At 41.9% G+C, this 13,092-nt stretch overlaps 1 protein-coding gene across 1 annotated transcript in view; it reads left to right on the plus strand.

Annotated features, from left to right (window-relative positions):
• etv4 (ETS variant transcription factor 4) overlaps positions 1–13,092 on the plus strand; it is a 70,405-nt gene that overhangs the window by 47,688 nt on the left and 9,625 nt on the right. The window contains exons 7-9 of the mRNA XM_034194198.1: positions 126–493; positions 9,071–9,139; positions 12,442–12,489. Coding sequence (XP_034050089.1) covers positions 126–493; positions 9,071–9,139; positions 12,442–12,489 — 485 coding nt within the window. The remainder of the gene's footprint in view (positions 1–125; positions 494–9,070; positions 9,140–12,441; positions 12,490–13,092) is intronic.

The following is a 13,092-nucleotide window of genomic DNA, read 5'->3' on the forward strand; positions in this document are numbered from 1 at the left end:
ATCTATTAAATAATTAAACTTATGTAGCTTATAATAAATTTGTTTGTTAATATAACATTTTATAAATTTGGTGATTTGGCACACGAAGTGCACTGATGTGTGCATCATTAAGTTTTATTTTTCAGTTCCAGGTATCAGGGCCCTTCAGGGGAACCCATGTGCCCCCAATTCCCCCCTCCAGGGCCAAACTTCCAGCGCATACCATCGGTCTCGGCAGGCCACGGCAGTAGTGGAACCGGGGGTGGAGGGGGCGGAGGGCCAGGGGGTGGTGGGGGCGGCGCGTATCATCGGCAGCACTCCGACCCATGCATGCCGTACCTGCAGCAGAGCTTTAAGCAAGAATACCTGGACCCTCTTTATGAGCGGGCGGCTCATATGCCAGGGCCTGGACATGTACCAAGACACGTGCCGCATCCTCACTCGCACCTGCACCGGTTCCCATCAGCCCACATGATGGTGAAGCAGGAGCCCACAGACTACTCCTACGATCCCGGTGAGTGATGCAGTGCTGCCACCGTCAAAAACATGATGATGGCAAGTCGGCAAAACACAGAGACGATGACACACGATCGTAATAAAGCATTGAAATTCCCTCTGGTTTAACACAGGCTGTAAATATGCTGCCTGGTCAATGAACATGAAGCACAACCTTCTACTTATGACATCACATACTGTTATCACTTTTTTTTTTTTTTTTGGCAAAAAAAAAAAAAAAAAGTGCTGTACATAAAAGTAGGGTACAGTGTTTCCTGAGGAATTCTAATTGAAATGAGAAATCAGATTTTATGATCATGTTTCAGATGTTATTCGCTGTTACATAATGGCCTCTCTTTCAGGACAAAGCTTCCCCAGTGTACGCTGCTAACCAAAGAACAAAATGTCCAAAAGGCAAACAAACTTCTTGACTGTATCTACCCTGTACTCCTCCCTGATTCCAAACTCCTTTCAATACTGACACTCTGCAAAATAGAGGTTTTTCTCTCTCTCGCTCTCTCTCTGTTGCTGCTACACTCCTCCCTCCCTTCACTCCCGTCCTCCTTCCGCTCCTCTCTGTGAGAGGGAGGCAGAGGAATTTCATTGAGAAAATGGAGGGCACTGGAAAGACTAGAATCCCTGGTGGAGTGCTCCAGGGTTTCAGGTTGCACCAGCGGCTTCCTTTTTCTGCAGGCAGATGAACTCATAATGGAAAAATGAGCGTGGCTGCAGTAACCTGAACCTCTCACTGGCTGGGCTTTGGAAGAAGGTGGGGTGGTGGGGGCGAGGGGGGTACGGGGTGGGGTGGTCAACCAGTGGTTTAACAACAAGCGCTGGATATTATAGAAAGCAGCTGATCTGCTCGTCTCCCTGTAAATTCTAAAAAGCAAAAGAGCGAGAAACGACGTGTGTCCTCAGTCAGTCGGTTCGAGGTGCCGCCGAGCCGACACGGAGATTCCCGCATACATGGACGAAGGTTCAAAACGTGCCTTCCAGCAATAAAACCAGCATTTATGTACAACAACAAGCCATTTATTTTAACTTGCTGTTTTTATCCTTACTTTAAAAGGAGCGGAAAAAACGATTTGAACAGCCTTGAATAAGGAGGAGAAGACTAACAAAAGGATGTTTGTGTGCCGTCGGGAGTAGGAGAAAGTTGGAGTTGATGTTTGGTCACACTTGTCTTTGATAAGAGTTTGAGCAGACGTAAGGATCAGGGTTGATCGTTCTTTATTTGCACTGGCACAGCAACACGCCACAGTTTTCACATGATTACGGCTGTAAGGTGGCGGGAGTCTAAAGTGCAGAGACGCCATTATTGACTTCATAACTTAAAGGACATTCATCCATGTGCACACATAAGCCAAGACCTAAACTGCTCAAGGTTGTAATAAAAAAAAATATACTATCGCAGGACAGATGTGTGTGTGTGTTTTATGGTAAAAGCACCAAATTTGATAGAAACATTGTTTGATGTATCATAATAAATAAGTTCAGAAAGTTTACGCATATGGCGCGTCTGGAAAGTATTCACAGCCAGTGTTGCCACAGTTACTTTGAAAAAGTAACTTAGTTACTTTACTGATTACTCAATTGTAAAAGTAACTAAGTTAGATTACTAGTTACTTTTTTAGTTACTTTTCCCAGCTGCCGACAACAACCCTCTGCCACCTCAACATGACAATGATACCTGTTTTGCCAAAACTCACTTTATAGTCACCCTTTCTTGACTTCAATGAAAATAAATACTTGTTTTATAAAAAGTAAAATAAAGACGTCTTTCTTGACCTCATATTTAACTGTTGACAGCACTGTAACAGTAAAACTTGCAATTTCGAGCCTACATTGTTTATAAAGGTAACTATTAAATTCAACATTTTTCTAACATTTAAATTCTCTCTAAACATTTTACTTGTCAAAATTATTATTTTAAGCAATATTAGTTGTAGTAAAAAACGGCTTCAAAATTGCACCTTTAATCTAGGGGTGTTGTGGGGGGGCACATCCCTGCCCCACGCCCCCATTCCATCTAGATTCGCCCCTGCTTTGGCGTTTGAGCACAAAGAATGGATAACATTTATTTATGCAGAAAACAGGACCAGATACGGAGCGGCTCAGCTCAGAATTCTAAATAAAGGAGGAAAAAACGTATAAAAATGTCTTTGTAAAGCTCAGTGCAGGTGTGCTGATCACCGCGCTTTAAGAGGTGAGGACGAATCGAGCAGCTGCAAAAAACCGCGGATTAAAAGCTCACAGCTCGCTGAAAGTGGGCAGTTCAGTCGAACCCCGACCTCCTGCCCACGGACCAAGTTTAATGCTGTTATCGACCCACAATGAAAAATAATAGTAACGCACAGTGACATGGAGAAGTAACTTTAATCTGATTACTGATTTGGAAAGATTAACGCGTTAGATTACTCGTTACTAAAAAAAGTGGTCAGATTAGAGTAACGCGTCACTGTTCACAGCGCTTCACTTTGTCCACATTTTATGTTACAGTGTCATTCCAAAGTCATGAAAATGATTTTTTTCACATCAAAATTCTACTCACAACACCCGATAATGACATGAAAAAAGTTTTTGCATTTTTAATTTTTTTTTTTGAAAATTGATTTAAAATATAAGAAACCACATGTACGAGGTCTGTCCGACCGTTTTATTTATTTTTTTTTTTTTCAAAACCTGATGGATTTGAATCACGTGTGCTTGCATGAGCCAACCTTCTTGCCAACCTTTGAACCTTCGTGCGCATGCGTGAGTTTTTTTCTCGCCTGTCGATTGCGTCATTTGCTTGTAAGCAGCCTTTGTGTGAGGATGGGTGTAGTCTCTCATCATTTTTTCTTTGCAAGGAAAATGGTGGAACAACTGGAGCAGCGCAACTGCATCAAATTTTGCCAGAAACTGGCCAACAGCCAGGTGGAAACCGTTCGGATTATTCAGACGGCTTTCGGTGACGATCCTATGGGCATCACACAGATTAAAGAGCGGTACAACTGGTTTAAAGACGTCCGCACAACGGTGGAGAGCGCGCCACGCTCCGGGTGGCCATCAACATGCTGAAATGACCAGATCATTTCCAAAATGAACGCTGTGGTGATGCGGGACCGTCGTGTGACTATCCGAGAAACTGCGGAAGAGGTGGACATCAGCACTTTTTCGGCACATTCCACTGTGACAGAAGATTTGGCCATGAAAAGAGTTGCAGCCAAATTCATGCCGATGGCTTCGGCACAAAGCTGATGGCGGAGCAAAAGTGCCAATGTGTTGAAGTCTCACAGGACCTGCTGGACTCCGAAAAATGATGCCCACCTCTTCCACCATTTGGAAGATTCACACGGCTTTCGGTGGCTTTTCAGTCGCGTGACTATCCGAGAAATTGTGGAAGAGGTGAGCATGTCACAACATGTCCTGTGAGACTTCAACACGGTGGCGCTTTTGCTCCGCCATCAGCTTTGTGCCAAAGCCATCGGCATGAATTTGGCTGCAACTCTTTTCATGGCCAAATCTTCTGTCACAGTGGAATGTGCCGAAAAAGTGCTGATGTCCACCTCTTCCGCAGTTTCTCGGATAGTCACACGACGGTCCCGCATCACCACAGGGTTCACTTTGGAATGATCTGGTCATTTCAGCAAGTTGATGGCCGACCGGAGCGCGGCGCGCTCTCCACCATTGTGCGGCTGTCTTTAAACAGGTTGTACCGCTCCTTAATCTGTGTGATGCCCAGAGGATCATCACCGAAAGCCATCTGAATAATCCGAATGGTTTCCACCTGGCTGTCGCGCAGTTTCTGCCAAAATTTGATGCAGTCACGCTGCTCCAGTCGTTCTGCCATTTTCCTTGCAAAGAAAAAATGACGAGACTCCACCCATCCTCACACAAAGGCTGCTTACAAGCAAATGACGCAATTGACAGGCGTGAAAAAACTCACGCACGAAGGTTCAAGGTTGGCTCATGCAAGCACACGTGATTCAAATCCATCAGGTTTTTGAAAAAATAAAAAGGTCGGATACTTTTCTAAAAGACCTCATACATCAGTACTCACACCCTTTGCTCAATACTTTGTTGATGCACTTTTGGCAACAATTACAGCCTCAAGTCTTCTTGAATATGATGTCACAAGCTTGGTGCACCTGTCTTTGGGCAGTTTTGCCCATTAGTCTTTGCAGCACCTCTCAAGCTCTGTCAGGTTGGATGGGAAGCATTTTTAGATCTCTCCAGAGATGTCCAATCAGATTCAGGTCTGAGCTCTGGTTGGTCCACTCAAAGATATACACAGAGTTGACTTAAAGGTAACTTCCCATTTGGTCTACTCCCATTTTGTCTACCTTTTGTCGAAAAGTGCTGTTTTTATTATTTTGTTTATGCAGAACAAAGGTGGGAAAGCTTTCAGCCTTAAGCTTTGAGTAATAATTACATTAAACACATAAGTGTGACTGATAATTATCACACCTTAGCAAATCACATTTACACCTCTAACAACATCTAATTGCAAAATTTCAATATCACTCCTCTTTGGTTTAGAAATTCAACACTTTTGGGTAGTAGACAAACTAGGAGTAGATGATATGGGAATAGTGGTCAAAATGGGTGTAGACCAAATGGGAATTTTGTCTAGGACTAAATAGGAATTTCATTGTTTATGAAATGGGAATAGACCAAATGGGAATAAACCATTCTGAAGCCATTTGATATCTTTGCTGTGTGCTTAGGGTCATTGTCCTGCTGAAAGATGAACGGTCGCCCCAGTCTGAGGTCAAGAGCGCTATGGAGCAGAATTTCCTCCATGATGTCTCTGTTCATTGCTGCACTAATCTTTCCCTCAATCCTGAATAGTCTTCCTGCTGTTGACAACCATCCCCACAGTATGATGCTGCCACCACCATGCTTCACTGTAGGGATGGTGCCTGGTATCTTCCAAACATGACGCCTGGCATTCACATCATAGAGTTCAATCTTTGTCTCATCAGACCAGAGAATTTTGTTTCTTTTGGTCTGAGAGTCCTTCAGGTGCCTTTTGTCCAACTCCAGACTGGCTGCCATGTGCCTTTTACTAAGGAGTGGCTTCCGTCTGACCACTCTACCACACAGGCCTGATTGGTGGATTGCTGCAGAGATGGTTGTCCTTCTGGAAGGTTCTCCTCTCTCCACAGAGGAATGCTGGAGCTCTAACAGAGTGACCATCAGGTGGACACCTCCCTGACTAAGGCCCTTCTCCCACTAGTGCTTAGTTTAGCTACCATGCTATTATGCTGTGACTACACCTCTGCCCTTTTTTTGTTTGTTTGCAGATTTCTTAAAACATTTATTACAGATTGCACTTAAACTTTCATTCAAAATTGGGTGGCTTGTGCAGAATTCTCCAATTTATTCAAAATAAATAAAAATGAAATTTACAGAATATTATTGGAGAAATGTGCATCTTATATACACCACCTAAGGTTGTTTTCCTGTGTGTGTGTGTGTGTGTGTGTGTGTGTGTGTGTGTGTGTGTGTGTGTGTGTGTGTGTGTGTGTGTGTGTGTCCATCCCCTAGCCTAATGGGGTGTAGCGTTGGTGTTTTTTTTACATAATTTTTGGGGGATCTGAGTGGGGGTTATCATAACGGCTTTGGTGTGGCCATTAAAAATTACTTGCCTGTTGCCTGTGGTGATCTACGGGCTCTAGATTGGGTAATGTTTATAAAATAGGTAGCTGACATTTTTCAAGAGATGTAATAAATTCTGCAAAGTTTCTATAATTATGATATGGAGTGGCATCTGAGTCCAGAATGTTTTTAGAACCTTAGATCTTAGACCTTGACAGTGTTTAGAGGAAGAACTCAGGCCTTTTTATTTCCTGTTCATTACGTAATCTTTAAATGTTAATTTACTGTCTTTTTATTATTAAGATGGGCCGTCACAATAGGTGCAACCTGAGCCTGACCACAACGATGACACACAAGCAAAGAAAAAGTCAACACAGGAGCTGTCACTGATGATGATGTCTGAAAGACAATAAATGCATCTTTAAATTATATCACTGGCTTTGATCTCACTTGTATTACTTATTTGTACCTGGTGAGCATGCCAGTCCAAGGTTTCCTTTTCACAGTAGGCCAAGTATAAGACTTGGAGTTTCACATACAAATTGCCATTCCATCGCGTAATCACCACTATTGTGTTTTATGATAGACCCAAAATGCTTGTGCCACTCAGCACACAATTAACCCCAGTTCTCCCACACCCAGTCTACCCATCACTCCCTTGTGGAAAGCCGCCATCGCTGCAGACATATTATTTACAGTATGATCGAGAGCTGCGGCGGGTTTGATTTTCCCAGTGGTGTCTTATCGCAGTTACAGCACTGCAGCAGCATTCTCCAGGAGTGACTCACAGCCAGAGGCAAAAAAAGAGAAAAGAAACGCTGCACCTTTCAGCATTATGCTCTCATTTTTCTCATTCAAAGCGGGTGACAGATGGCTTAGGAAGGGACAAAGAGAGACACAGAGTCGTCTGTGTAACCTTTAGGACATTGCATACATAATGTGCAAAGCTGAGCCGGTGCTAAAAGAGGGAACCGATTCACATGTTTGTGTCACAAATGTCCCAATTAGCAAAGAATTTTGCTTGAAGGCCAATGAGAATTAAAAGAAAACAACAATCTGTTTTTGTGTATGTATGGTGCATCTGGAAAGTATTCACAACACTTCACATTTCCACATTTTATGTTACAGCCTTATTTTAAAATGGAGTAGATTAATTTTTTCCCTCAAAATTCTACTCACAGCACCCCATAATGACATGGAAATAGTTTCTTTTTTAATTTTTAACAAATTTATTAAGCACAAAAACAAGAAATCATATGTACATATTCACACCCTTTGTTCAATACTTTGTTGATGAAACTTTGGCAGCAATTACAGCCTCAAGTCTTCTTGAATATGATGACACAAGCTTGGTGTACCTATCTTTGGGCAGTTTTGTCCATTCCTCTTTGCAGCACCTCTCAAGCTCCATCAGGGTGGATGAGGAGTGTCAGTGCACAGCCATTTTCAGATTTCTCCAGAGATGTACAATCGGATTCTGGTGTGGGCCACTCAAGGACATTCAGAGTTGTCCTGAAGCTGCTTCTTTGATATCTGGTTGTGTGCTTAGGGTCATTGTCCTGCTGAAAGATGAACCGTCACCCCAGTCTGTGGTCAAGAGCACTCTGGAGCAGGTTTTCATCTCTGTACATTGCTGCACTCATCTTTCCCTCAATCCTGACTAGTCTCATAGTTTCTGCTGCTGAAAACATCCCCACAGCATGATGTTGCCACCACCATGCTTCACTATAGGGATGGTGCCTGGTTTCCTCCAAACATGTCTAAGAGTTCAGTCTTTGCCTCGTCAGACCAGAGCACTTTGCTTCTCATAGTCTGAGATTCCTTCAGGTGCCTTTTGCAAACTCCAGGCAGGCTACCAAGATGCCTTTTACTAAGGAGTGGCTTCCATCTGAGCACTTTATCATACAGGCCTGATTAGTGGATTGCTACAGAGATGTAGGTCCCATTTAGTCTACACCCATTTTTCCACTTCTGTAGGTTCTCTTCTCTCCACAGAGGAATGCTGGAGCTCTGACAGAATGACCATTGGGTTCTTGGTCACCTCTCTAAGACTGTTTTCCCCAATCACTCAGTTTAGATGGACGGTCAGGTCTAGGAAGGGTCCTGGGGGATCTGAACCTCTTCCATTTACAGATGATGGAGACCACTCTGCTCATTGGGATCTTCAAAACAGAAGAAATGTTTCTGTACCCTTCCCCGGATTTGTGCCTTGAGACAATCCTGTCTCGGAGGTCCTTTCCTTTGACTTCATGCTTGGTTTGTGCTCTGACATGCACTGTCAAGCGTGGGACCTTATATGTCCAAATTGATTTTACCCCAGGTGGACTCCAATTAAGCTGTAAAAACATCAAGGATGATCAGTGGAAACGAGATGCACCTGAGTGTAATTTTGAGCTTCATGGCAAGTCTGTGAATACTTACGTACATTTGATTTCTAAGTTGTCTTCTATTTTTAATAAATTTGCAAAACCTAAAAAAAAAAAAACTTTTTTTACGTTGTCATTATTGGGTATTGTGTAGAATTTTGAAGAAAAATTAATCCATTTTGGAATAAGGCTGTGACATAAAAATGTGGAAAAACTGAAGCGCTGTGAATACTTTCTGGATGCACTTTAGCTACTTATGTCAGTCAGTGAAGAACAGAAAATGTACGACTCTTCTGTTCTTGTGAAGGTGCTCAGTCACAGCCAAAAAATACAACCAAAGGCAAGAGAAGGTGATATGATAAATGCACCACTTGAGCTTGTAATGTCATAGTTGTCATGTTCACAAATTGCACCCGCTTTCTTAGGTAGTTTTAGGCATTTCAAGTGTGTTTGGTTTCTCATTTTCATGGACACATGATCAGCCATGCACAAGATGAACCCGAGGTGTTACCCCAAAGGAAAGGACACAAGGAGACTTCAGCTATGGCTGGTCCAAAATGTAATTTTCAACTCAAAGACAAACTGGGAGTGTATTGTTAAGATATGGGTGTCTGATAAACCTGTGTAAACTTTGTGTTTATCTTCAGATGTGCCTGGATGTCCCTCTATGTACCACCACAACGAGGGCTACCCAAATCCCCAGCACAGCAATGAAGGTAATGTGATTTTTATTTTGCGTTCCCTTCAGAGGTGTATGGCAGTGGCTCAAAACCAAACATTTATCAATAAAGACTGAAGTACTATACAACATTATTTAAACCCTAATAGTCCTGAGTAATTCCATCTGAGCTGCTTATAACAAATAACTCTAAAGTTTGATGTTTAATCACAAAGTTATGCACTTTGTATCACTGCAATCATTCTATGGTGCTTTTGACATTGGCAATGCCACATTCACATACCTCCAAGATACGCTGACTTTGAGTGACTTTTGGGAATCCTGAAGGATTTTGCAGAAAGACATGACACCCAAATAATGTATAAATCTATCGTGTTTTGGCTGTTGTAGCACAAAATTTTACAATATATGTACAGTGTTTTTCTGCATTTTATAGAGAAAAGCCTCCATGCAAACATATTGCTCAGACATTGTATTTGTTTTTTAATTGAAAATTGCACACAGAAAATTCAGTTAAAATAAGTCTCATTTGACAGTTTATTTTCTTTCTTTTGCAGCATCTGGTATAAAAGTTTTTCACGCTGTTGACATGTGAACTTAAGGCTACACTACTACACTAATTACTTACTTTAATAGTACTTATGTGCCCATGAGTTTTCCATAGTTTCATGTAATTAACTGTTTATGCCCAGATTTTTTTTTTATAACTGGAAAAAGTTGCATTAGTTCCTTTGAGATTTTTTTATTGTGAGTAGAAAGGGAGTGTTTGTCCAGGTGTCATACAAGCTAGAACTACTTCTGTTCTAGACTAAAAGTGGCATCTATCACAAAAAAAAGCATGAAGAGGAAAAAAACCATCTATGTCTCACCGGAGTATGACTTTCCTTTTTTAAAAAAATGTCTATTTAACAGTAATTCAAGAAAAACATTTTGCAATGATTGGAAAAGCATTCAGTTACACACTAACCTAAAGAACGAAGGCTAAATATCTTTGTTTTTTGTTTTTTTCATTTTATTTAAAACCAAACTGTTTTTTTTTTTTTTCTTCATCTTCTTCTTTTGTGTGTACTGTTACACCCCTTTTTTCACAAATAAATTGCTTTGGAATATAACTCATGCAGGACTTCCTGAAGTTTTTATAAAAAAGACATAGTTGATATTGTATTTACCATAGAAAATATTTTAAATGCCTACCTAGTATTCAGACACCTTACAGATTGTGATACTGCTTTTTTCCAACTATAAAGAACACTAGTATGAGTATACAGATGTAGCTAAAGTGCAGACTTCGAGCAGTGGACATGAGAATACAAATACGGAAATCTTTGATATATACGTACAATGTTAGGTTGAAATTGAGTTTTAACAGAGTAGAACTGTGGGTCTGTAATGAATGTTTAACGGGAATCCCCAAATATATTTAACTATAAAATGTAGATAAAAAGATATTTTGACCATTATGACCCCTTTGTTCTGCAGAAAACTGAAATATGCCATTTTCTTTTGACAGTTGTTCTGATACTGTATTTGCAAAATTTATTGATCAATCATTAAAACATAAATAGTGTATTGTCCGTGGTGATTCATCGGCTCTAGATTGGGTAGTGTTTATGAAATAGGTAGCTGACATTTTTCAAGGGTGGTAATAAATTGTGCAAAGTTTCTATAATGACTTGGAATGGTGTGTGAATCCAGAATGTTTTTAACCTTAGACATTAGACCTCAACAGTTTTTAGAGGAAGAACTCAACCCTTTAATTTCCTGTTAAATACATCATTTTTAAAATGTTAATTTACTGTCTTAATGTATTTAGAAATTGTTTAGGCTCTCAACTGAGGATGTAATCCAGTGCTGGAAGGAACACTTTGAGAAACTCCTGCATCAGAGAGGAGCACCCTCTATACTAGGGGCAGAGCTGGAAGCTGATGGAGGATTTTCATCAATTTCCCTGGTGGAAATCACTGAGGTAGTCAAACAACTCCGCAGTGGTAAGGCCCCGGGGGTTGATGAGATCCGTCCAGAAATGCTGAAGGCTCTGGGTGTGGAGGGATTGTCTTGGATGAGATGTCTCTTCAACATTGCGTTGAGGTCTGGGACAGTGCCTAAGGTGCCTGGGAGTACGCCCATCCAGTCTACATGTGTTTTGTGTACTTGGAGAAGACATATGATCGGGTACTCCAGGAGATACTGTGGGAGGTGCTGTGGGAGTATGGAGTGAGGGAGTCCCTTCTCAGGGCCATCCAATCTCTGTAAATCTGCAGATCACATCTTCATCAGAGTCCTGATGAAGATGTGATTTGCACATCAAAATGTTAGTCTTTTTCTATGTCTTTAGCCCCTGAATAAACTTTTCAGCACTTACCTCTGTGTTGCACCAGCTGTTTCCCTTTCTACAAGTCAGTCCTACCTGAGTGCACCAGATTTTTGTGCTTTACAGAAGCGCAAAGAACTCTCCTTTTTTGTTTAGACCACACTTCCCACTCATGGTAACCTCAACATGACACTTAACTAAACTGACTTAACCAATTGAACTACGAAAACACAATCAATCAGTAACACTAACAACACTGTTAAACTAACGTGAACCACAATAACATTTAAAACCCTGAACTTCCATGGTGCATTGCAGCACAACGTCCATTGTTCAGAGTTGTTAGCTAATATCGGCAGTTTCTCCAAATATGAGTCCTATCAACTTTCTGTTTTCGCGGCGTTCATCCTTGACCCAAAATACATAAGCATACCAAACAGCAAATGTGATCGAAGCCATACACAGACATGCATGCATATACACACACAGAGGCCACTTGGCTATTGTAATATAGATGGACAGATGAATCAATAATATAAAATGATCAGTTGCAGCCCAATGCTAAAGCATGAATATATTCCATGTAGGGTCCACACCAGCAGTACTTTATCTGCACTACACAGCTTTCACTCTGTGGTCATTGGCTAACCGGCATAGAGAGTCTGTGTTTCCATTGGCTAACCAGCAGTGTATCCATGTTTCCATTGGCAGTGACTCCAGCCTCACCCCTGCCTAAAGAATCCCCAAATAAACATTACTCCTGGAAAAAGCTCAGCATTTTCCCCACAAAACAGAACCCAGTCTTCAGTTCACCACCATTGTCTGTCACAGCAATCTGACTGAATCTTATTCATCAGTTCTGCGGGTCTCTGAAGACTTTGGTCATCTGATGTCAGCCAACAGACATTGTCTGAATGTTGCTGTGCACGAATGGTTCCTTGTGGTTTCTTAGGTTGATACATAAAGCCTTGCACAGATCACCCTGGGTGTTTTCAAATTTGTAACACCGGTCTCTGTTTGTCATCCAGGTTATCTGTTTGAAAGTGACTCCCGTGTGGTTCCAGAGAAGTTCGAAGGTGAGCCGTCACACTACCACAGCAACGATCTCCGTGCATTAGTAACCGCACCCACAGACGGGCATCACACATCTATGCAAAGCGAGCCAGATTCATTCTGGTATCGCGATTACTCGGCTAGGTGTTAGCTGACACGCGGCCCCCATCTCCATTCCTTATCTAACCCAACACTTTACGTGGACGTCAGATCACTGTGCGAGATGTGCTCGGCTCTTTGTTTAAGTACAAGCTTACTTTAGCGGGTTTGGTTTCTCCTGACACACCGTGTGGGGCTCCTCTGTCAGTTTCCCCTGGTGTGATTGGCGTTAGCCGAGAGCCTGAGGGTGTCAGCGCCGGTTCAACCAGTGAAGTGTGCGACTCCTCTGACAAACAAAAGCCGTAGGTTTGGTGAGGTTCTCGTGTTCCCACACTTGTGTACCACATATCCAGTAACCAGTAAACAAGTAGCCACGCAGCCAAACGCCAGTCTCTGTTTGTTTACCTGCTTACTGTTCTGTCCTCACCATAACCTCTTGGTCTCCTGCGTTACCCACAATTCCTTCTGTGGTCTCAAAATGTATCCATATTATGTAACTTCCTTCATCTATTTCTGTTGCAAAAATG

The sequence above is a fragment of the Thalassophryne amazonica genome, chromosome 18 (assembly GCF_902500255.1).
Source record: "Thalassophryne amazonica chromosome 18, fThaAma1.1, whole genome shotgun sequence".
Lineage (NCBI taxonomy): Eukaryota > Metazoa > Chordata > Actinopteri > Batrachoidiformes > Batrachoididae > Thalassophryne > Thalassophryne amazonica.